The 24,301-nt window shown below is 41.1% G+C and overlaps 1 protein-coding gene and 1 non-coding gene across 2 annotated transcripts; both read left to right on the forward strand.

Annotated features, from left to right (window-relative positions):
• Positions 1 to 487: 487 nt before the first annotated feature.
• Positions 488 to 15,246, forward strand: TGDS (TDP-glucose 4,6-dehydratase). Its single transcript, XM_074153913.1, has 12 exons — positions 488 to 564; positions 2,623 to 2,689; positions 3,128 to 3,196; positions 6,614 to 6,704; positions 7,366 to 7,508; positions 9,141 to 9,239; positions 10,085 to 10,144; positions 11,623 to 11,666; positions 11,931 to 12,096; positions 12,665 to 12,723; positions 14,642 to 14,739; positions 15,146 to 15,246. Exons 1-12 carry the CDS (start codon positions 488 to 490, stop codon positions 15,244 to 15,246), a joined length of 1,074 nt encoding a protein of 357 aa, XP_074010014.1.
• Positions 15,247 to 22,275: 7,029 nt separating this feature from the next.
• TRNAF-GAA (transfer RNA phenylalanine (anticodon GAA)) lies at positions 22,276 to 22,348 on the forward strand. The gene has a single exon. It is a non-coding gene; the product is annotated as a tRNA-Phe (tRNA).
• The last annotated feature ends 1,953 nt before the right edge of the window (positions 22,349 to 24,301 follow it).

A 24,301-nucleotide genomic window follows, 5' to 3' on the forward strand; every position in this document is an offset into this window, starting at 1 on the left:
CCCCCCTAGAACAACTCCCGTGATCACGTGACCCCCCCCTCGGGTTACAAGCGGGCGCGGGAGGGCAGGGGCGGAGAGCGAGCCAATGGGGAGCCGCCCGCCAGGCAGCGCGCTCCCACCCCGAGGGGCGGGGCCTGCTGTCGAGGCCCCGCCCCCTTCCACCGCGCCCCCCTCGGCCTGCACTTCCCCAGCGCGGCGACGTGTCTGTTGCTGGGTTCAGCTGTAAGTTAAGACCCCGGCGTCGTAAAAGGCGGCGGTCGCCGTTGATGGCAGAGAACGAAGCCTTGGCCTCTTCATATGGCCTGCCCGCGCTGCTTGCTCCGGAGGCGGCGAGCCCCGTTGTTCGGGCGCCAGAGGAACGGGGAAAGTGTTTCTTTTTTCGCGCAGGCTCTTTCCCGGCGAGACCCTCGGGAGAACTACGGCTTCCGTCCCATGCTGCGCCTGCGCAGCCGTGCGGTTTAACCCCCGCCGCCGTAAAGCGCGGACGATGTCGGCGCCGCCGGGTCCTGCGGAGCTGCCGGTCTTCGAGAAGCGGCTGCTGGTGACGGGCGGCGCGGGGTTCATGTGAGTGGTGGCTGCGGTGCCCCGAGCCCGCTCTCCTGTCCCCGCCGAGCCGGGCGGGGACCGCTCTTCTCCTTCCTGGGGGCGCGGGTGCGGCGGGCGGCGGGAGCAGGCCGGGCAGGGGGGCGTCCCTTAGGCCTGTCGCTGGCCGGGGTTCCTCCGGCGCGGGCTGCGGTGGACGCAGCCGTTTCTGCAGGACGGAGCTCGCCTTGGATGCTGTCTGTGGCTCTTCCTTGTCGTGGGTTTTGAGGTGGTGAGTGCTGGGGAGCAAGCGGGGCTGCTGCCCAGCTGCACTCCGGCCGCGGCCAGCGAGAAGGTATTTGGTGAAGGAGGTACCTTCTAGTGCTGACGGTGGCAGTCGGTACTCAGCCTCATCCGGCGTGGGGTAGGGGGTAGCTGTGCTCTGAGCCAGCTGCCATTTCTCATCTCCACTCCCCAGTGCTGTGGACTGTGCTTGAAGCAGATGAACTTCAGGGCCATCATAAGCTTGAGCCTGTCAGCATGCTGGGTCTAAAGCTGTGAGAGGGCTAGATTTCTGTGTGCACCCCTCAGTTGTGGGGGGCTGAAGACAGCATGATTGAGCGCACCCTCAGCAAGATGATCTTAAAGATCCCTTCCAACCTAGATAATTTTATGATTCTAACGTTGTTGATGACACCCAGCTGTGTGGCGTGGTTGACATGCTGGAGGGAAGGAATGCCATCCAGAGGGACCTGGACAGGCTTGAGAAGTGGGCTCACGGCAACCTCCTGAATTTCAACAAGGCCAAATGCAAGGTCCTGCATGTGGGTTGGGGCAATTGGAAGCATAAATACATATGGGGTGGAAAACGGATTGAGAGCAGCCCTGAGGAGAAGGACGTAGGGGTGTTGGTTGATGAGAAGCTCAACATGAGCTGGCAGTATGCACTTCCAGCCCAGAAAGCCAACAGTATCCTGGGCCATATCAGAAAAAGCGTGGCCAGCTGGTCGAGGGAGGTGATTCTGCCCCTCTACTCCGCTCTCGTGAGACTTTACCTAGAATACTGCCTCCAACTCTGGGAGCACAAGACATGGACCTCTTAGAGCAAGTCCAGAGGAGGGCCACAACAATGATCAGAGAACTGGAGCACCTCTCCTATGAAGGCAGGCTGAGAGAGTTGAGATTCCCTGGAGCCTTCTCTTCTCCAGGCTGAACAGACCTTGTAGCAGCTTTCCAGTGTCTGAAGGGGGCGTACAAGAAAGCTGGCAAGGGACTTATTACAAGGGCATGTAGTGATAGGAGGAGAGGTAATGGCTTCAAAGTGGAAGAGGGTAGATTTAGATTAGGTATCAGGAAGAAATTTCTCACTGTGAGGGTGGTGAGGCACTGGAACAGGTTGCCCAGGGAAGTTGTGGATGCCATGTCCCTGGAAGTGTTCAAGACAAGGTCGGATGGGGCTTTGAGCAACCTGCTCTAGTGGGAGGTGTCCCTGCCCATGGCAGGGGGGTTGGAACTAGATGATTTTCAAGGTCTCTTCCAGCCTGAACAGTTCTATGCTTCTGTGTGAATAAGCCCTGCTAAACCTGAACTTTCAGGGTGAGCTTCTTATACACAAGATTGTACCAAAGAGAAATGCCACCTGGTAGTCAGGCTGTCATTTCTTGTTACACCTAGCAGCAGTGTTGGAGAGTTGAGTTGACGCTCAGTGTTGTGGGTTAGGAGAGTTGAATGTTTAGTACTCCCTAATACCTAATGTATAAACTGAAAAGTGTAAAAGTATTTTAGAATGGCAATTGAATGTAGCATATAACAGTTCATTGGGTTTTTTTAGGTGGCTGTGAGCAGTGCTGCATTGTTTTGTTGTAGCATGAACTTTTAATCTGATTTTTAGTTTCTTAACTATGCAGTTATGGGTATTATCAGTAGAATACTGTTGACATACCTTAAAATATATCTGTGAGTTCCCCTTTCACCTGTCTTGAGTACAGCCCTCTCTTTCCCTAAAGCCTTTTGATATTGCTAAACTTACTTGTAATTTGTCATCTCTATGTTACCTTAAAGTTATGTAATAGTAAAATATGTTTTTCTTCTATCCTGCAGTGCTTCACATGTAGTTGTCTCTCTTGTGAAAAACTATCCAAACTATCTGATTATAAACCTAGATAAGGTAAGTAGCTTGTTTTCTTTCTTGATATGGAAAACTGTTTTAAGTTGGTTTTAATGGAATCTATAATATGCTGAAATTTGTATGGATTATTGTTATTTAATAATTTTTTGTTTGACTACCCATTTGTACCTGTGTAAAAAAAAAAAAAAAAAAAAATCGACTGCTGTTCATGTGCCCACCACGAACAATTATTTGCAAAAAAAACCAACCAACGAACAACAAAAATGGAGGAAGCTTTTGAAGTTCTAAACTTCTGTTTAAGAATTTTTGCAGTTTTGTGTTTTTAAAGCTTCATCATGTCTGCTTGAAAAATAGCTTTTCTTTTGAAAGAAGTTTTTACATTGTTCTCAAACTTTCTAGTGATGTATATGCGGCTGAGTTAGCTTATTTACTTTCATGCAGCCCAGTTAATGATAGTGTGTGTGTATTTCTCTTTAGCTCGACTACTGTGCAAGCTTGAAGAATCTTGAAACTGTCTCTGAGAAAGAAAACTACAAGTTTATCCAGGTGATAAAGCCTTCTCTTCTAGGAAATTTGTCTTTTAACTGACTTTTATGCCTTCATATCAAGTTAATGTGGTCTCCAGAGCTCCCCAAACTAGAAGCCACTGCTTTCATTTATGGTAAAGTGAAATTAATTCTACTAATCTGTTGTCAAGAATGAGTCTGTGTATGTAATATGACAAAGTATGTGACAATCACGTGGACATAACAGCATTCACTTCATCTGTTTACCTTATTAATAGACTTCATATTTCACCCACAGAAGCCTTTGAGAATATACAGTATGCACTGTCTCTTATTTACACAGAATCACAGAATCTTCATGGTTGGAAGGGACCTTTGAGATCATCGAGTCCAACCATACAAAAAAAATCCAAAACCACCACACCACCAAACACAAAACAAAACATCCAACCCAACAATCTCGGCCACTAGAGCATGCCCTGAAGTGCCATGTCTACACGTTTCTAAATACCTCCAGGTTTGGTGACTCCACCACCTCCCTAGGCAGGCTGTTCCAGTGCCTGACCACTCTCTCAGTAAAGTAATCCTTCCCAATATCTAATCTAATCCTCCTCTGTCCCAACTTCAGACCATTTCCTCTGGTCCTGTCATTATTTACTTGGGAGAAGAGGCCAACACCCACCTCTCTACACCCTCCTTTCAGGTAGTTGTAGAGGGCAGTGAGGTTCCCCCTCAGCGTCCTCTTCTCCAAACTAAACATGTCCAGTTCCCTCAGCCTCTCCTCCTTTGAAGTAGTCTTTTGAAAGTTAATACATTTTATTGTATCATTAAGGTACAGAATTGGTAAAAGCCCGATTATGGAAATGAGTGGGTTTAGAGATGATTGTTTCACTTTTGATAGGCGGTACAGACTAGGTGGACTCAGATTCAGCTCCTCCATGCTGCTGTGATGCTGTCTGAGATTTTGCACCTTCAGACACTGTCACTTGTCACGTTCTGTGGTGTGCAACACACTCTTTCTTGTTACGTTAGCACTAGGCATCAGGGTACATTCTTGCTTTTACTTCTGTTGATACTGTGTAGTTCATAGCTGTTTTGGAACAGGGTCTCATGGGAACATTCAAGGCATGTCTTTTCTTTTTAAAAATTTGCCAATTAATTTAGTTTACTGTTTCCACGGTTTTATCTTCAGACAAGAGAAGGATTTCGATTTATTGTTCAGATAAACTTTCTTGGATTTTTATGCTGAAGTTCTTCCCCTCTATGAAAGTCAATACTGATGCTGGTCTCTGTCTAGCTGGGCTACACAAGGCTGCAGGACATCAGGGAAATGCATATAGTTAAATTTTCTGAAATAGCAACCTTGGAGCATCTTTGTCAGAGGTAGTAGATGTAAGTTAAACATACCTCTTAGATGCAGGCAAGATTGGGAATTGAACTTACCTATTTGGTGACCCCCACAGCTTTTTACATCTTTGTGAACCTGTCTCTTTATTTCAGTAAGTGATTATCTCCGAATTGTTGGGATAAAAGTTGCATGCGGGGGAAGGGGATGCCTACTAAGCAAATGTAGGCAGTTTCAGCATACCCAAAACTTGGTGGTTTTTCCTAATGATTTCGACAGTTTCCAGTATGTAATATGAAACATATGGATGCTATAGAAAAGCCTCCCATAGTTACTTGGATATATATTTACATTTAATTGTGGGGGAAAGCATGGCATTCTAGAAGGCATCCTGTAAGCAGTCAGATCCCTATGTGAAGCAGGGGGATAGTAACATGGAATCTATACTATATCTGAACTGGAGTAGGAATATGTTCTCACCTAACTTATGCCACTATAATTCACTCCAACTTTTCAGTTGTTGTTGGTTGTTTTTTGTTTTGTTTTGTAGGTTTTTTGTGGGGTTTTTTCTTTCTTTTTTTTTTTTTTTTTTTTTTTTTTTGGAAGGAAGGTTGGTGCTGGTCTCTTCGCACAGGTAACTAATGACAGAACGAGAGGGAATAGCTTCAAGCTCCAACAGGGTAGGTTTAGACTGAACATTAGGAAAGAATTTTTCACAGAAAGAGTGGTTGGGCATTGGAATAGGCTGCCCAGGGAGGTGGTTGAGTCACCATCCCTGGATGTGTTTAAGAGACGTTTAGATGTGGTGTTGGGGGATATGGTATAGGGGAGAACTTTGTAGAGTAGGGTAGATGGTTGGACTCCATGATCCCAAGGGTCTCTTCCAACCTGGATGATTCTATGATTCTAAGGTTCATAAGAGCTTATATGCAGCTAGTATGCAGCTAAGCAATTTACACTGACAGGAAAAAAAGCACAGGAAAAATTACACTGTGATGGACAAGCCTTAGGGTTAGAACTGTAATGCTGTTACTGGCCTTAGGAGAGAGCAGGAGGGATAAAAGCTTTAGTGGTGCTGTAGAAAAGCAGCCTGTTTGGAAGGTAGAGAAGTAAAAGTTTAGAAAATTTGCATAAGGGGCTGTGTGAAAGATGTAGTTTTGTAACAATTTCCTGTTGTTGCTCAGCACAGATGTATCAAGTTTGAATTTCAGTTTTAAAAAAATAAATCAGTTATTGTAACCGTTTAGTTCAAAATAATGTATGAACCTGAAGTGTATTTACTGGGGCATTTCAGTTGTATTCAGGGATGAGAAATAGGAAAATCAGTTCATTTTCTCCTGTTTCTGACATACAGTACTTTGAGGCTGTTGTTCAGAATTGTTGCTTGAGAACTTCTTAAAACATAAGATCTATTGATCTATTTTTAGTTAATTGCTTTGTTATTAAAAATACAAAAGTCTTCTTCCCCAGGACACCCCTTCTTCTCAGGTACTATTTTGCTTAAGTTAAGCCAACAGATAAATATAAAAAAACCTTTTTCTCAGCTTGCATTTACCTTTAAAAGCTGTTGTTGCTTCTGTGTCAAACTAAAGAATGGCTTCTCTGTCGATGCCTATTTTCTAAATATGTCAATTTAAAAACAGAGAAATCACCAGAACAAACAACAAAACCCAAAATCCTTGCAAGACATCCAACGATCTATTTTGATAGAAGTGGAAATCCACTTCGCCTTTCATAATGCCACTAGGTGTCACTGACAGACTAGCCTCCAGTAACTCTCTTACTTGCTGTGGGAATGTGTCATTTCAACCTCAGCAACCTACACAATATACTTCTCTTGTGTATATTTTGGGAGTGATGCTGTTTCTAATGTAAAATAGTAACATAAATTGTGAAATAAGTTTTGTTGAGGCCGTTGTTCAGAATGTATGAAATTTATATCTGGTCTTATTTTAGACAGCATTGATAAGTTGCCCGAAATGCAGTTCCTAGTGCTATTTGTATCCCGTGCTTCCTTTGTAATGGTTTGTTATGTGACGCTTGATACAAATGAAGGATTACTATTTTCTGTCAAAAATAATTTGTTAATGATTTTTTTTTTCTTCTGTTTAGGGAGATATTTGTGAACCTGATTTTATAAAACAGCTCTTTGAAACTGAGAAAATAGATATAGTCCTTCATTTTGCGGCCCAAACACATGTAGGTAAGCATTGTTGCATATTTTGGTATATTTTCCATTAATATACTTTTTTGAAATATATATTGATTATACTGATTTTTGTCTTTCCTTCATATAAAACAAGGATACAGTTTGTCTCTACAAACTACATGATTCAATGTCTAGTGGCCTTTTTAACTTAAAAAAGCATCACAAAAAGAAATCCTTAAGGAGTTCTCCAGGAAGATACTTTTCAAAATGGTCAGATTTGACATGCAAAAAGTCATTAGGTCAGTGGGACAATTCTAAGAATTAAACCAGGTGCTAGTTAATTAACAGTAATAGGTATATAATACTGCATCTTACAACTGTCTTTGAATGATACTTTTCTTAGTGAGCTTGGCCCTTCCTAGTCGGGGAGGGAAAATAGTTATGCTGCCACTTAAGTAAAATTAGATAATGCTATTTTCAAGTGGAACCATCCATAGCCAACAAGCTTTTTCTCCCGATTCCAGCCTCTTGTTGAGAGCAAGGATTTTGTCTTCAAGTAAGTGTAGAAAGTGTCTTCATTTAATTTATTCACCTTGCTATCTGACAATCAAAGAACTAGTGATAAAGTCCCAGTCTATATTGCAACCTCTAATATTGCGGTTCAGTAGGAAACCTAAATTTAATTAGAGTTGTTTGAATTTTTTTTTTAACGTAGATCTTTCATTTTGGCATGCCCTGGAATTCACCTATGTGAATGTCTATGGCACTAATGTGCTGGTTGCTGCTGCGCATGAAGCCAATGTGGAGAAGTTTGTCTATGTCAGTACAGATGAAGTATATGGAGGTAGCACTGATGAGGTGAGTTTGAAAGTGCATGAGGGTTTTTTTAGCTTCACCTGCCTTTAATAGTGGAAGAAAAAAAAAAAGAATCTCACTTTCCTTAGTCTCTGTAAATGTATGACTTTCAAGCTATTTCTGACAATACTGTAACTTGTAAACAAGCACTAGTTGTTTCTAGGAAGCTAAGTATCAAAATTGTCCTGATTTTTTTTTTTTTTTTGTAGTGTGCTTTATATTGAATGTTTATTACCCAAAGGAGAGAGTTTGGGGTCCTTAATGATATGTGAATATTCCTCAGAGATAGTATCAAAGGAATGTATTATACAAATCTTGCCTTGGAGCATTTGTGAAACTTCAGTAATGTGCACAGTATTCCATTCTTTTATTTTTATTTTATTTTATTAAATTTTTCCCTGCTCTGCCTTGACTATAAACTTGACAGGCAGAGAACTATTTTATACTCTAGATAAAATACTAACAGAGCTGTTAGTAGGTTAATTGTCAGTAGGTACTGACAGTTTGAACAGGGAACACTTTCTGTGTTACTAGAAGAAATATGCACGTTTCTTATTGTTCTATGGATTTTTTTTTTTTTTTTTTGGATTCTTGCTGATTTATGCCTGACCTTAATTCAGGAAATGTAATTTAGCTCAGGAAATGTAATTTAGCTCAGTAAAAAGGCAAATTATTTATGCTTATCTTTCTGAAGGTGTAAATAACAGCCAAGGAGTCTTGTGCTATAATCCATGACAATACTACTCTATTTTAGAAAAATCATGTGCATTTTCTTGTTGTTGCAATGTCTTTATCAGTTCCTTCAACACAACTTAAATTTACAGGCTTTTATGATACCCAAGGATGTTGTTTTCCTGCGTGTAGACTAGTGGTTTGGCTGAGACAACTTCAAGTGAGCTTCTTCTGCCTCTGGGCCTTGAAAAGAGCACTTCCATTTAATCTGTTCTTTGTTCTCTTTGTGAATCATAGTAGAAGTTCTCGAAGAGATTTTTTTTTTTTGGGAGGAGGGAAGGTGTAAATCCAGGTCAATTCATTTCAGAGGCAAAGGTCAGAAAAGATCAGTGAGCCTTTTAATCGCGTATTAAGGTGATTGTTATGAATTGCATCTCAGGCAGTGTAGAATTCCTCCTTCCTTTAGTTCATTATTGTATTTTCCCCCCCTTCCTCCTCTCCCAAGTGAGAAGTAGATAGAAGTGGTACGATAGCCATGAAGCTACCTCTTCTGGTACACAGGTCAGAATCGTTGAAGCCTTGCTTTGGAGGGCTTTTCTACTTTTCTTCTAGAAATAAAGTTTATAGAAAAGGGAGAATGGACCCCTTTATCTAGGACTGAAAGGTTAATTTGCTCGCTCTGGTGCAATAGCACTCTGAGGCAATAGGACCCTGAAAAAGATTGAACCTCCCTGTGGTTACAATACAAGATAAAATCTAAGGACCTGCTACCGTGAGGTGCTCTGCTAGAAGTATAAGAACTGTCTTTTTTTTTAATCGGTCTTCTGCTGTAAGTGGAAGGGTGACTTTCTCAGACAGGTGTGCTTGGATATTTAGGGATTTTTATTTTGGTTGCAACTGCAGCTTTTGTGACTATCTAGGTAAAAGAAATTGAGGAATGCAAATTTTTTCTTTTCATTTCAGGAATTTGATGAATCCTCACCAAAACGTCCAACAAATCCCTATGCCTCCTCTAAAGCAGCTGCAGAGTGTTTTGTTCAGTCTTACTGGGAAAGGTACCAAGTAAGTTGATTCAAAAACTCTTGAAGCCCATGCTTAAGTGTCTGTGTTATGTATATAAGAGTATAAAAGAAAAATCAGTACTAGTCCACACAGTGCTACCTCTTTCCTGATTGCTAATCTTGTAGGTTGGATGTGTCGGAGAATGTCCACCCCTTATTGGTGGAGATACAGCAAGACAGTGGGGAGAGGTCAAATGTTTTAAATTTTTTTTTAAAATCTGAACTGTAATATCTAAAAATGTTCTTTGATAAAATGGTGAAAGAGAACATTAGCAATTTAAAAAACACTGTTAAGCTTGAAGGAAATCTGCTTATAGAAAAGTAGAATATGGAAAGTTCAAATTGTATTAAGACTAGGCTTATAGTGAAAGCAAAAAAAAAAAAAGAAATTAAAAAAAACCCTATTACTCATGTTTGTTTAAGCAAAAATATTTAAAATTTTGAATACTCTAGTTTTGCTCTTGCAAATGTTGTTTTTGATGTAAAACTAACTTGAATAAGATGTTAAAGGCTGTGAAACATTTTCTTGGAATAAGAAGTAGTTAGTCAGTCTTCAGTCAACCAGATACGTGTATGTAACATCCTATGGTGGTTCCATAGCAAGACTGAGAGATTACAAACATTTGTCACTTGTGATGCTTCTATCAGACTGAGAAGGCTGGAGGCCCTTGCCTGTTTGACGGAAGTATGGATAGTTTAATTCATTAACGTTTGTAAGGGCTTGCGGGTTTTTGAGTAAGCAGTATGGGTATGTCAGTTTATTATTTATTGGTCAGTAGCAAACCTACAGATTTTTACTGGTATATATTTTCATATGTAATCACATGCATGTTTAATGCTCTTCAGTTCCCAGTTGTTATCACTCGGAGCAGTAATGTTTATGGACCACACCAGTATCCAGAAAAAGTAAGTTAAGCCTGTGCTTTACCCTTAGCTTCAGTATGCCATAATTTAGGGTTGTAGTGATGTTACTTTTTCTCATAAGAATGGGCTGACTTGTGAAAAAAGCATTGTCTTACACGTATATTTGTTCACACTCACCTGTGGTTATATATTTTGATCTCACATTAACATGTCTTACCGTCAACACAATGAACACGTGTTTTGGTTATCAGTAAAGCATCAGTTAGATTTCTATTTATTTATGTGAATTTTACTACAATGCCTTTGTTTTGTAATTTGTTTTTTCAGTTTTCAAAGGATATTTAACTGCCCCCTGTCTGGCAAGGTTCCTCTACAAATTATATTTACTCACATGTTGTGTGCTGTAGTTAGGAATATTTAATAACTAAGGTAAACATTTAATACAGTGAACTGTGAGAGAGCAAGATGTCTGATATAGAAAGAGATGTTCCAGCCTGTAAAGAAAATAAGTAAGGTAAAGCTATAACAATCAGATACATGGTGAGAAATAGCACAAAGTGACTTACTCTTTGCATGTCCACACATACCTTGCAGGGGAACTATTTAAAACTATTATTAGTGAGAGGGAGTTGCCTTTGTAGGCAATAGCACGATCTGCTGTGCTAATAAATGAAATGATGGAATGACAGTGATAATCATATGTACTCTTTGGAGTTCGGAGCTTGTGCGAAATGCAGCTGTATTTTTCAGTTCTAGTGAGGTATTTTTAGATCTGAATGGCTTTTTATATGTTGGGGTTTTTTTTCAAATAAATTTATTTTTCCCTACATTATTGCAGGTAGATAAGCAAGGGTTTTTAAAATATGTTTTTCACTGATCTGTGGCTTGGGAAACATCTGGCTACAGGTTGCATGATGTTGGGAGCCTGTTCAGGAGATGTATCACTATTTACTTGCTTTCAGCTTATATATATTCTTCCTCAAGTATCCACTTTTAGTTACTGCTAAGAACACAATACTAGGCTATATGGATTTTTAGTTTAGATCCTTAGCATGGATCTTTAGCTCCTATGTTTAGAGTAGTAAGTTAACAAAGCTAAAAGAATCGGAATAGCTTTCTAATGGTTTCAGTTTAAAAACTTTAATAGCAGGGCCAACTGTTCTGAAGTTTCTGGGACATTATGAATGGATCTAAGCTTATAGCTGAACATAATACTGTAAATCTTTATGCTCCAAGCTAGTGGCTTGTAACTACTGATTTGTAATGGTTGACCAGAAAGATAAGCTTTACAACGCAACAGAGGCATCTACTCTGGAAAAAAACCAAACAACCCAAATCCTTGCAGTTTCTAGGCTTGATACATTCTTTGATTAGACTTAAGAAAACTTAGAAGTTTTTGAAGGGTCTTATCAAAACACTTAATGATACTTACTGGTTGAAGCCCCATGTTCTTTGCAGAAAAACAACTTGTAAAATAGCAGAGTAATTTCTTTCTTTTTTTTCTGTGTTCAATTCCTTAGGTTATTCCAAAGTTTATATCTTTGTTGCAACAGAACAGAAAATGGTATGTAATTTGCTTCTTTGTAATATTTATGTTATAAAACTGTAAAAAATTACAGTTATAAATAAGTAGCATAGTTTATAAAATGATAATTTCATAACTAAGCTATGAATTGCTTATTTTAATAATAGGTTTTCGCTAAACTAAAGGATTATTTGTATGTCAGCTACTTAAGGTACCAGCAAAACTGCTTAAAACACAGTCTAATAAATTGAATGCTTCTATTTAAGGATTAACAAAAATTTCTTGCCTTTTCCTGGCTTTAAGCTGTATTCATGGTTCTGGACTTCAAAGAAGGAATTTCCTTTATGCAACTGATGTGGTAGAAGCATTCCTTACTGTCCTGAAGGAGGGGAAGCCAGGTGAAATTTATAACATTGGAACTAACTTTGAGATGTCCATTGTCCAGCTTGCTAAGGAGTTAATCCATTTGGTGAGTAAACAGCTATGATGCTTTTCTTTACCAGTCATTGCACCTATGAACAATTCCACTATAAACCTTTTGTAGCTCTGAGAGAGCTTAGGTTTGTGGTGGGTCTTGGAAGATAATTGAAGCAGAGCAACATGCTACCCTTTTTGTGGCAGCCCTACTATGTAAATTTGCAGTACAGGCTATCGTCCGTTGTGCTGCTAAATCATTTACCCCGACTGACACATAACTGGCATAATGATTAAATACCTTTTAATAGGTTTTTTTTCATGCTGGCTGCTTCAGTTTTGTTCTGAGAATATGGCACTATTAAAATCTAACAATTTGATTGTGAATAGTTAGGCAGTGCTCAGATGAAGGACAAGTATTGGAATTGTTCTGGATAGTTTTGATAATTTCAGTAGTTTGAAAACTCAGTTTAGACAAAAGACCATTTCTGTTTGTGCGTTGTTTTTTTTTTTAACAGACTTAAATATTGTTTTTTAAAAAATTATTTAAAAAAAAAATCTGTTTTTAAATGTATGATAAGACAGTGCAAGATGGGGGTGATTTTTGTTTCTCTTCTTGACAGATAAAGAAGACCAGTTCGGAATCTGAAATGGAGCACTGGATGGATTATGTCAAAGACAGGTAAGAAAATAGTGAAGCGCATGCAGGATAGCTTTATCCGGAAGGTTTCTGGGACTCTTGCCAAATAGGTTTTTCTGAAGGTGTTTCTGCTCTGTAGGAAGGAGAACTTTTGAGGCAGTAGGAACGGTTTTGCTTTCTTCATTTTTTTTTTTTTTTTTGCTAGTGGATTTGACACCGGTGATCTGTTCAGAACACTGTATAGAAAAACAGGATTTCGATTAATTATTTGAATCTTTAGGTCAGAGTATATGTCTTGAGGGGGAATGTGTAATACTAATCTCTCTGCCTTCTAATTTTCTTCAGACTTCTCATTCCTGAAGTTAGTTCTGTGAAAAGGACAGGCTTTACACAGTAGCTAAATCTTTTCTTAAGGGTTGTTTAGGTAGTTTATTCAGTACTTTGTATTCAATATCACTTGAGTGAGATGAATCCCATCGTGTCTCATTTAGCTTTAGTATTTTGATGTTAATGTGACTAGTTCAGACTTAGATATGCTTTATAGGTAAGACCCACTCTCCACAGGCAGAAGTATGCACCGACAGAGTGTAGTTAATTTTAGATTCCTATCTTAATCTGAAACTATTATCTCAAAAGTAGATGTAAAACCCTGAGGTGCCAAAGTTAGGGTGGTGGCAAAAATGGATAGCTTTTATAAATATGCTTTTGCTGTGTGTTTGCGTCACTAATTTCAGGCTTGGTTTGGCTCTGTTCTTTTATCTTCATTTCTTTTCTGCAGCAACAATGAGTCTCTGCTTACTTTAGATATCACTCTCTTTCTCCAGAGTGATTAGAAATGACGTATCTGCTGATAGCAGTTAAGTATTACTATGGCCTTTAGAATTCTCACTTTTTGTTCGCATTTGGATTGTTATGATGGCAACTGAAGTGTCTTTAAATGTACTAATTCTTGGTTTTAAAAGGAAGTGTTCTTCAGAATTCTATCTGAGTGTATTGCAGGACTTTGCCCAAATTGCCTTTGGCTCACATGAAGCCAGTGTTCAGTAGGTCTCAGTGTAATTCAGACTGAGATGTTTCTTCATGTGTATTTGGCCCTGTCTGCTAATGTTTAAACATAAATGGGCTTGGGAAAACTAACCACATAGGAATACATGTTTTAAAGAATGTTGAAGTCTTTTATAAGATTCTTAAAATACGTAAGTAATGAGTATTTAATTCTATGAGTGACTTAAAGGTCATGAGGATTACTTGCCATGGAAAAATTAGTTCTGCTTCTGCTTGAGATTAGCATGTTTTAGTAACGGCGATAAGTAGCTGGTTTCTGTCTGCACATGTAGCTTAACTATTGGGTATGCTAGTGCCAGTAGTGCAGGAATGCTGGATGAGACTACCTAGCTGCCAGATTGTGGAAGTGAAAATTTGTGCCGTGCTTTAAATGTAGAGAATCTCTTTCTGTGTTGAATCTTGCAGGCTGGGATTCTACATATTCAGTATTAATAAGTTTGTGTAGCTAATGAGGCACTGTAGCCATGTTGCTTTGGAAGTCTATGTATTTTGAATCTTGAAGTGTGTGAAAATTTGTGGGCTTTCAGGATGAAAAATGCAAATGCTGTTATTAGAAAACGCTTGCGTAGTGACTGTCTAAAGAGTTGCAAATGCACAGATTTCCACAATTGCATTGGCAGTGATTTGAGTTTTGCATTCATTTTTGTGCCAATAAGATACTAATTCATATTTATTCTAGTCAATTCCAACTAGTGGACTGTACAAACTGAATTGTGTGGTTGTAGCTGCACTCAACTGCCATGTATTTCGAAGGCAATATAATCTGTTCATGTTTATGGGGAATTTTCAAAAAGCTTGCCTGATCTTGGTTTTAAGACGATGTGAGGTACTGCATCTCTAATTAATGAAAAAGTCTAATCAAATTGTTTTCCATGTGCATTTTATACTTCATCAGACCTACCAATGACCTGAGATACCCAATGAATTCAGAAAAAATGCACAACTTGGGATGGAGACCTAAAGTGCCTTGGAAAGAAGGAATAAAGAAAACAAGTAGGACTGATGGCTTTTACACTAATTGATGTAGAAGTGATAGGAGGAGGGAAAGCGGGGGAAATGGGTATATAGGTTAGTTAATGAAAGGCTACAGTGAATTAATTTAACACTTCAATTTTACATAAAATTGGCTGCTTTTTAAGTACTGAATTTACCTGACTAAAAAAAAAGTTAATCACAATAAAGTAGCATCAGGTACTAGAGTTAATTACTTCTTAACGCTAGAATAAGTCTTGCGTAAAGAACTTAAAAAATCTAAACTAGATTTTTTTTTTTATATTATAGGTTAAAATTTTGCATAATGAACTATTAGCATGTTGTTAGTCTTATGATATCTGTGGAATTTTTGCATTTCCCTGTTACCTCTGGTCAACTTGACTCATCAACATTCTCTTCATACTAGTTGAATGGTACAAAGAAAACTTTCACAACTGGAAAAATTCCGAGAAAGCTTTGGAGCCCTTTCCTGTGACAGATCCATTTGCACAGCTCGGTGATCCATAGGGTGGCAGAGAACCTGAAGGAGTTTATTCTACCTCACACAGTCTTTTCTTCGAAGCCTGCAATCAAGTGGCCATGCTGAAAACTCTTAATGTATTCGGGATACATGAATCAGGATGAATACAGAACTACAGCACGGCACAACTTCGGAAGGGTTTCGGCACTTTAGAAGTTGAACCTGTTCATTTCAGCCTTTGGTGCAATACTATATTCTCACTAGGTGTTGATTTTAAAGAACTGTACAGGGTGAAGAATATTTATTATGCTATAAATTAGTGTAACTGAAGTCAAATCTGCCTTAATAATAATTGCGATTACAGCTTTGGGACTTCAACTGAAATTTGTTTTAGTTCTGGAATTGTTTAGTTCTTTATTAGTTTGTTTTTACAGTGTAATATATTATGTTTGTCATTTTAAAGAGTTGTGTTTTATTTTTAATCAAGGAGAAAAATGCTATGTTTCCTGGAGAGTATAAATCAGTTGATAAAAGCTAGATATGGTACCCATACATTTCAGTCCCTTTCTCTGTTGGTGCAGTATTGCTTTCTGTAGATGAGTGATTAAACCGTTACCTACTCTATAATTTTAAATGCTCTTTTTAAGGGGAGTAGGGGTACAAGTGTCAAGAAGTAGCAGGTGTTCTTGCTGAGATTTCCAGAGGCATTTTCTTTTAACTTTGCTCGGTTTTAGATGTTATCTTTTTACTGTGTTACTGTCTTTTACATGTTAATTTCCTTTTCTTAACTGTAATTGTAACAAACTTGAAATACTGTAACACAGTTAACATTCCAGTGATGTTATTTCCTGTGATATGAAGGCTATTTATGGAGAAAAATCTTAAACACTTCTTTTCTTGTGAAATGTGGTTTGGCAGACCTTATTCAAGGCAGTGTTTCATGATTTTTTCTTTTTTTTTTTTTTTTTGTGACAAACATTTTGAAGATGAAACAATATTTGAGTTTTACTGTAAAGATTGGGAGGAAACTTCAATTCTATAAGTATGCCAATGAATCTTTTTCAAAGTTGATTTAGTAATAAAAGTTACGGTGTAACTGGTTTCTCTTGATGAGGTAAGCATGCTGAAAAAGTAGATGGTGGGGTGTTTGTTTATTTTTAATATTTCTTAGTTCTTCCTGTATCCTGAAAAAATTACCTTTGCTTTTTTGGCTTTGAGGCGGCAGGCCTAGAAGGGAAAACTCTTCTTGGTTTTCTCACTTTAGCTTCTGTACTTGCACAGTCTCAGACCCATGTGTTGCCCCTGGGTAAAGCTGCCAGAAGCATAGGACTAGGATGTGATGGCATACTCGGAAATTGCTGCGACTTCTAAAGTCTCCCAGAAGTTGGGAGTTAACTCTCAAAACACAAGTATGTGCAGAAGTCCTTTCCTCATCACACTAAGGACAGGAAGAATGGAGCTTGGGGCATTTGCCTTAGCTTTGCGCCTGCTAAATTTTGGTAATAACTGAACATAAAACTTGATCCTGACCCAGATAGACTTAGAGCTACTGCTCCCCAAATGCTCCCAACTTCATCTCACCTTCTTGGGGCCCACAGTGCTCCCACCTTCATCTCATCTTTTGTGCGCTGCATGGTGCTGTTGATAAAATGCCACACTTGGTTGGTAAGAGTCATCTTAAAAGAAGGCTGAACAGTAAGCATCTAGGCTTACCTTAGCACCGAGTATGTGTTCTAAAGTCTAGGAATGTGTTACTGAAGGTGAGTTTTCTGTGATGAAGTGGCATAATAATACTATACTAGAGTTGCATTGCACTTGTATTTTTTTTTTTTTGCTTTCCGATACTTCATTTGGTAGTCAAAACCTTAATTTGGGAAGGAGAGAAGTTACAGGATTTAACGTGTACTAGTCTAATAGAATACTTGACTTACCAGATACTTAAGGTTAAGCTTCTACTGATCAAACACTTTGATTTCATTGTCAAACATGCATTGCTGATAAAAATTAAGAAAATATTTGAATATTATGTTTTCTTGAGATACAGCTTCCTTATAATATGCAGTTACTTATCCATCTTACTGTTTTGTATTTTACAAAAGTCAATATCAGACATAGTTGCAGTACTGCAAAGATCTGTTTTAGCTGTATTTATTCTTACTGTAGCAGCTGCTCTGGGTGAGCTGCATGAAAGTATGTATCTTTCGCATCTGCTTATGCTGGTATACTGGTTATGTGATGTGTCTTTAGGATTAGAGAGTATAGATAATTAAATTATTATTTTAAACCTTACAAATAGGTACAGTCTCTTTGGAACATTAAAAATTAATTAACTTGTGATAGTGTTATCACATGAGATATACACAGAAGGAAGTAGTAGTAGATGTGTGTAGTAGTAGATCATTGAATAGATCTTTTGAAAGTTGTTTTGAATATTTAAAGGCTGAAGATGCGAGTTTTGACATTTATGTGACTATCCAAAGAAGGGATACTATTGGGAGTGGATTTTTGAAAAGGATATATTTAGTGGAAGTTGTTCTAGTTTATTTAAATGTTTTTGAAGATTTAATCCTTCCAAATGTTAGAGATTTTTGGCTTGGTGTTCCTACCTTTATTTTTTTTTCTTTATATATACATATATATATAAACACATACACATTTTTAAAATATATAAATATATATTTGTAAAAAATTAATTTAGGAGGCTTTTGCTTTGAGCTACTTTGCTGTGGATTAGGTTGCCTTAGCAGGTGAGTGCCCTGGTGGGAGCATTTCTTTCACAGGGAAAAGTCTTTTTACTCTTAAAGAAAACATCTTATTTTGCCATTACCCTTCTGGCTTCTGTAGGAAGAAAAGGACAGAGGATCGAGTAGCGAACTGTTAATGTGGGGGTGTGTGATGCTTTTAGTTTTTATTTCTCAGTTTTTATGTGGAAAATACGAAGAAGCAGTTCTGCAGAAGGCAAAGGTAGTGACGTAAAACACTGTGAACTCAACAATCTTTCAGTTCGCATTTCTCAAGGTTTGTGTCAGAACAAATTGAGGTTACACGAATAAGAAAATAAATGGAGTAAATGTGGATGTCACTTAAATTGCTAAAGCTTTCTAAAGGCGAATCATAGAATCATACAATGGTTAGAGTTGGAAGGGACCTTAAAGATCATCGAGTTCCAACCCCCCTGCCATGGGCAGGGACACCTCCACTAGAGCAGGTTGCTCAAAGCCCCATCCAGCCTGGCCTTGAACGCTTCCAGGGATGGGGCATCCACAGCTTCTTTGGGCAACCTGTTCCAGTGCCTCACCACCCTCACAGTAAAGAATTTCCTCCTAATATCTTATCTAAATCTCCCCTCTTCCAATTTAAAACCATTCCCCCTTGTCCTGTCACTACACTTCCTGACAAAGAGGCCCTCTCTGGCTCTCCTGTAGTCTCCCTTCAGATATTGGAAGGCTGCTATGAGGTCTCCCCGGGGCCTTCTCTTCTCCAGGCTGAACAACCCCAGCTCTCTCAGCCTGTCTTCATAGGGGAGGTGCTCCATCCCTCTGATCATCCTCGTGGCCCTCCGCTGGACCCGTTCCAACAGGTCCATGTCCTTCCTGTGTTGAGGACTCCAGAGCTGGACACAGTACTCCAGGTGGGGTCTCACGAGCGCAGAGTAGAGGGGTAGAATCACCTCCCGTGACCTGCTGAAGAAGAAAAGCTGGCCTTTGGCAAAGTGTTTCTATCCGGCTTCCATCATGGATGAGAGGCACACACTTGGGAAATTATTTGGGGATAGCTGTCAGGTCTGCATCTCTTGGGGGTTACTGTTGTGGGTTGGATTAGATCTTCCGGAAGCAGCTCCTGAAATCCCTTGTGCATTGGGGAAAACCAGCATTGCCACCCCGTTATCTTGGTGTCCCACGCCTGCCATTCAGCACATCCCTGGCCAGCAGCAAGTGAAAGAATTTGGAAGTAGGTGTAGTGGGCAGCAGAGGCAGGGCTGTTGCCAGTCCGCCTGCCCTGCGAGTCGTGGCTGGTGGGGCCTTTGTGTGTGTATCGGTCCCAGTTTGTGTGGTGGAGATAATTCTTGTCTTCTCCAAGGCTTTCTCCGGGGCACCTACCTGCTTACCCTTGCATGCTGCTCAGCATTAGGGGGTGCCAGCTGTGGTTTACATTGTTGTAATATGGTGGACTAGACAACAGCTTTTCTTTGTCCACCCTGTCCTTTGCTAGATGGAGGAGGAGATTATGGGAGAAAAGAAATGTGGGTGGGTTTTTTTTTTGTTTGTTTGTTTGTTTATTTGTTTGATGTATTGGTGTTTTTTTTCCTCCAATCTCTATTCTGGAGGAGTACAAAATAACACAAATTTGGTTTCCCATTAGGAGAAGGTTGGGAATAGTTTCGGCTGGACTCGCAATGCTCCCTTTTACTAAAACTGTGTTCTTACACTCTTTAAATAGCTGTGAAATGCTAATATGTTTCTACTTTTAAGTAAGAGGAACTTTCATACAAAACCCCCAAATTTGGTTGGAGGGAAAAAGAGGCTGTTTTATTAAATATACTGTATTTCAGACTGAGTTACCCTTTTCTTTTGTTTCTGTTTCATTTTGTATTTCAAAATGTATTCTGTTTCATTTGCATTACTTAGTTTTTATTTCCATTTAGCCTGGCAAAACAATGGTTCCTAAAAGTGACAAAAATTAGAATACCTCGTTGGTACATAATAGCTCTGATTTTCTTTTTCTTTTTTTTTTTTTTTTCTTTTTGTGGTAATATATGAAAACTCTGAAGTCAATAGTATTTTGACTTTACGCATGTCATTACACATTTGGAGTTTATCTACACCAAAGATCACAAGATTACATTAGCTGCATCAGTAGGAGACACGCTCATTAAGTCATTACATTCATCATTTCTCAGCAAAACAATCATTGCCGGTGGCAATGGAAAATCACGAAAATATGAGATTTTTTATCAGTGTGTTGTTAGCACACCTCTTTAGTACAATTGTATGGGTTGTGGTTTTTTTTTTTAACCTCTCCCTAACTGAAATTTTCAGTTAAAGAGTTTTTGTTTCCGGTCACTAAGTAATTGCTGGCTCGGTCCTCACCATTTCAACTTCTGAAAATACATCTCATGCCTGGTCTGCAGTTTTCAGCTCCTGAAGAAGGGTCAGTGGTTGCTCACAAAAGGCTTCCAGAAGTGGGACAACTTGAGAAAAAATATACTCTGTTTGAAAGTAAAAGGAAATAGCAGACGTGTGTCACCAACTACTCATAGGGCTAGTTTGGGAAAAGGCTGCTGCTTCCACCCTCAAAAAAGAAGGGATTTGTTAAACTCCTCTATTACTGTGGAGGAGTGAGAGATTGATTTGGCTTATATTTTTGACTAGCACGAGGGAGAAGCAGTGGACAATCTCGCAAAGCACCATTTCTGGGAGCATGACTAGAGGATGCTCTCGCAGGTACCTTTTGCCAGAGCCATGGGATGTGCAAATAAACACAAATTTGAGACGTGAGTGTCCAGCAGCAGTGTCACGTGCTAATGTAATATATGCACTCGGGTGCCTTCTCTACCTTCAACCTTGTTTGCAAGTTTGCAGATGACACCAAGCTGTGTGGTGCAGAGGGACAGGATGTCATTCAGAGGGACCTGGACAGGCTGGAGAGGTGGGCCCAGATGAACCTCATGAGGTTCAACAAAAGCAAGTGTAGGGTTCTGCACCTGGGCCGAAACAATCCTTGGTATAAATACAGACTGGGGGATGAGGTATTAGAAAGCAGCCCTGAGGAAAGGGACTTGGGGGTGCTGATGGACGAGAAGCTGGACATGAGCAGGCAATGTGCTCTCGCAGCCCAGAAGGCCAATCACATCCTGGGCTGCATCAAAAGAAGTGTTGCCAGCAGATCCAGAGAGGTGATTCTGCCACTTTGCTCTGCTCTGGTGAGACCTCACCTGGAGTACTGTGTGCAGGTCTGGAGCCCTCAATATAGAAAGGAATGGACCTGATGGAGCGGGTCCAGAGGAGAGCCACTAAAATGATCAGGGGGTTGGAGCACCTCTGCTGTGAGGACAGACTGAGGGAGCTGGGGTTGTTCAGCCTGGAGAAGAGGAGGCTCCGGGGAGACCTCATAGCAGCCTTCCAGTACCTGAGGGGGGCCTACAGGAAGGCTGGGGAGGGTCTGTTTACAAAGGCCGGCAATGACAGGATGAGGGGCACTGGTTTTAAGTTGGAGAAGGGGAGATTTAGGTTGGATATTAGGAAAAAGTTCTTTACCATGAGGGTGGTGGAACACTGGAACACGTTGCCCAGGGAGGTGGTTGAGGCCCCTTCCCTTGAGATATTCAAGGTGAAGCTCGACGAGGCCCTGGGCAACCTGGTCTAGTTGGAGGTGTCCCTGCTGACTGCGGGGAGGTCGGACTAGATGACCTTTGGAGGTCTCTTCCGGCCTGGACCAACCTATGGATCTATGAAAACCTGTAGCCACGGAATTGTGATAACAGCTGCCTGTTGAAATAAATACCTAGCCAACAATGTGAGAATAAACTATTTTTTCTTCTTACTGTGCTTAGTCGGGCTTTGTGATTTATGCAGAGTTACGATGTTTCCGTGTGGAACGGGGGTGGAGGACGAGGATGGAGGTGCCCTTTCTATTCCTGTTTACTCATGGCATGTCAGCTCTGCACAGAATTTGCCAGACTTCAAGATAAAGTCCCTGAAAACTGATGCAAAATTACTGCCCATTTAATGCTCCCGTATCCCACAGAATCTTCTAGTTCCTGTCACCCCTGAAATAAAGCAGGGAGCCACAGCCGAAAGACCCTTATCCTGGAACTAATATAGGTTATGTATTGTGTATAGGCGTATACATATAGTTTCGTGGTACTGCTGCATTTGCCATTGCCTTAAGATGTAATTTTATTTGCAAACACCCGTCACCAATCCGTTTGCGGCCTTCATGGTATCCGGCGGTGTCGGACGATTAACATCTGCCTTATTTAAACCACCCCACACAAGTATCGGCCAGACGGGGGGGGGGGGTGGGGGTGGAGAAAAACCCCTTACTGGTGCTGCCCGAAAAAGGATATTACACCAGCCGAAATAGCTCAGTTGGGAGAGCGTTAGACTGAAGATCTAAAGGTCCCTGGTTCGATCCCGGGTTTCGGCAGAAGTGTTTTTTTCCGGTCTTTCTCTTTTTTTCGCGAGGTGGCGTCGTCCGCTGTCACCGCCGCCCGGGAGGCCCCGTTGGGGGGGGGAAGTCAAACTCCCCCCCTGTTCCTGCCCGCCCCGGCCCGGCGACGGTGCGGAGCCCCAGGCTCTCGGTGGGGAGGCTGGTAGCCACCGTGTCACGTCGCTCGCGACACATGGTGTGTCACCTCCGCTCCGCCTCACGTCGTGCGTATCATCCCTGCCGCTGGCAGCGCTCTACGTGGCCTGTCCCGCCCGGATCGGCCTGCGGGGGCTTTCGGCTGCTGGGTCTGGAATTCCCCGTTGCCTTCCTCAGCTGGCTTACTTTTTTTTTTTTTTTAAAAAAAAAAACAAAACAAAAAACCCAACAAAACAACACCCAAAACTATGTTTCCAATGGTGAGAGTCTGGGAAACGATGATACCGGGGGGAGTCCAGCAGAGGGCTCCGAAGATGACCAAGGGGCTGGAGCACCTCTCTTCTGAGGAAAGGCTGAGGGAGCGGGGTCTGTTCAGCCTGGAGAAGAGGAGACTGAGAGGGGATCTCATCAGTGCTTATAAATATCTAAAGGGCGGGTGTCTAGAGGATGGGGTCAGGCTCTTCTCAGTGGCGCCCAGCGACAGGACAAGGGGCAATGGGCCCAAGCTGGAACACAGGAAATTCCATCTCAACATGAGGAGGAACTTCTGTACTTTGAGGGTGGCAGAGCACTGGAATAGGCTGCCCAGGGAGGTGGTGGAGTCTCCTTCCCTGGAGACATTCAAAACCTGCCTGGATGTGTTCCTGTACAACCTGCTGTAGGAGGACCTGCTCTGGTAGGGGGGTTGGACAAGATGATCTCCAGAGGTTCCTTCAAACCTGTACCATCCTGTCATTCTGATGCCATTTTACCTCTGTGTGCCAGGGTATGGCAGGGACGGGCAGTCACCGCTCTGCAGACCCCCCTGATTGTTTAATCTATAGCAGCCCGGCAAAGCAGCAACCTTTGGCGTGCCCACATTTCATACATGTGGCATGTGCATGAAAAACCCACACAGAGGCAGTTTGTGAAGGACTGGGGGGGGGGAACGAGCCGTTGAACCTCACTGTCCTCTCCTCCAGTGCTTCATGCCGCAGGAGAGGGGAGGACACGCTGCAAAGCAAACCACAAAATCACAGAAATGCTGCGCAGCTCATGTCTACCAAACACTGCGTGGGCCTGTGTCCTCCTTGGTAATGGGAAATGCAGTGTCTGGGAGGGTTTTTCCTTCCAGTTTCATAGAATCATAGAATGGTTAGAGTTGGAAGGGACCTTAAAGATCATCAAGTTCCAACGCCCCTGCCATGGGCAGGGACACCTCCACTAGAGCAGGTTGCTCAAAGCCCCATCCAGCCTGGCCTTGAACGCTTCCAGGGATGGGGCATCCACAGCTTCTTTGGGCAACCTGTTCCAGTGCCTCATCACCCTCATGGTGAAAAATTTCTTCCTAATATCTAATCTAAATCTACCCTCTTTCAGTTTAAAGTTGTTACCCCTCCTCCTATCACTACATGGGCTTGTAAAAAGTCCCTCCCCATCTTTCCTATAGGCCCCCTTTAGATACTGGAAGGCTGCTATAAGGTCTCCCCGAAGCCTTCTCTTGTCAAGGCTGAACAACCCCAACTCTCTCAGCCTGTCTTCATAGGAGAGGTGCTTCAGCCCCTTCCTTTTTTCCTTGTTTCCCTTTTAGCACTTCTAAGTTTAAGCTTTTCATTTAGGGTGGAAGAACTGAAAGGAAAAAACTTAATTCCTGCTGTCCATCGCTTCCCACTATGGATGAAGGATGCTAGAAGAGAAGGCAAACCTGTGCAGATAGGAGCAGGATGGTGAGGGAGGGTAAGGACAGGGAGGGAGGTTTTTGGGAGGACAGGGACAGAGGCAGAAGGATAAGACATTGCTTCTTGCCAAAATCTG

This window comes from Numenius arquata, chromosome 1 (assembly GCF_964106895.1).
Source record: "Numenius arquata chromosome 1, bNumArq3.hap1.1, whole genome shotgun sequence".
Taxonomy (NCBI): Eukaryota; Metazoa; Chordata; class Aves; order Charadriiformes; family Scolopacidae; genus Numenius; species Numenius arquata.

What these genes read in the sequence shown, in the direction of transcription:
- TGDS (XM_074153913.1), top strand. Translation starts at nt 488, where the DNA reads ATGTCGGCGCCGCCGGGTCCTGCGGAGCTGCCGGTCTTCGAGAAGCGG. An exon ending in AAAACTACAAGTTTATCCAG is followed by an intron (nt 3,197 to 6,613) that starts GTGATAAAGCCT and finishes TCTTCTGTTTAG; the next exon opens with GGAGATATTTGTGAACCTGA. An exon ending in CACACCAGTATCCAGAAAAA is followed by an intron (nt 10,145 to 11,622) that starts GTAAGTTAAGCC and finishes TCAATTCCTTAG; the next exon opens with GTTATTCCAAAGTTTATATC.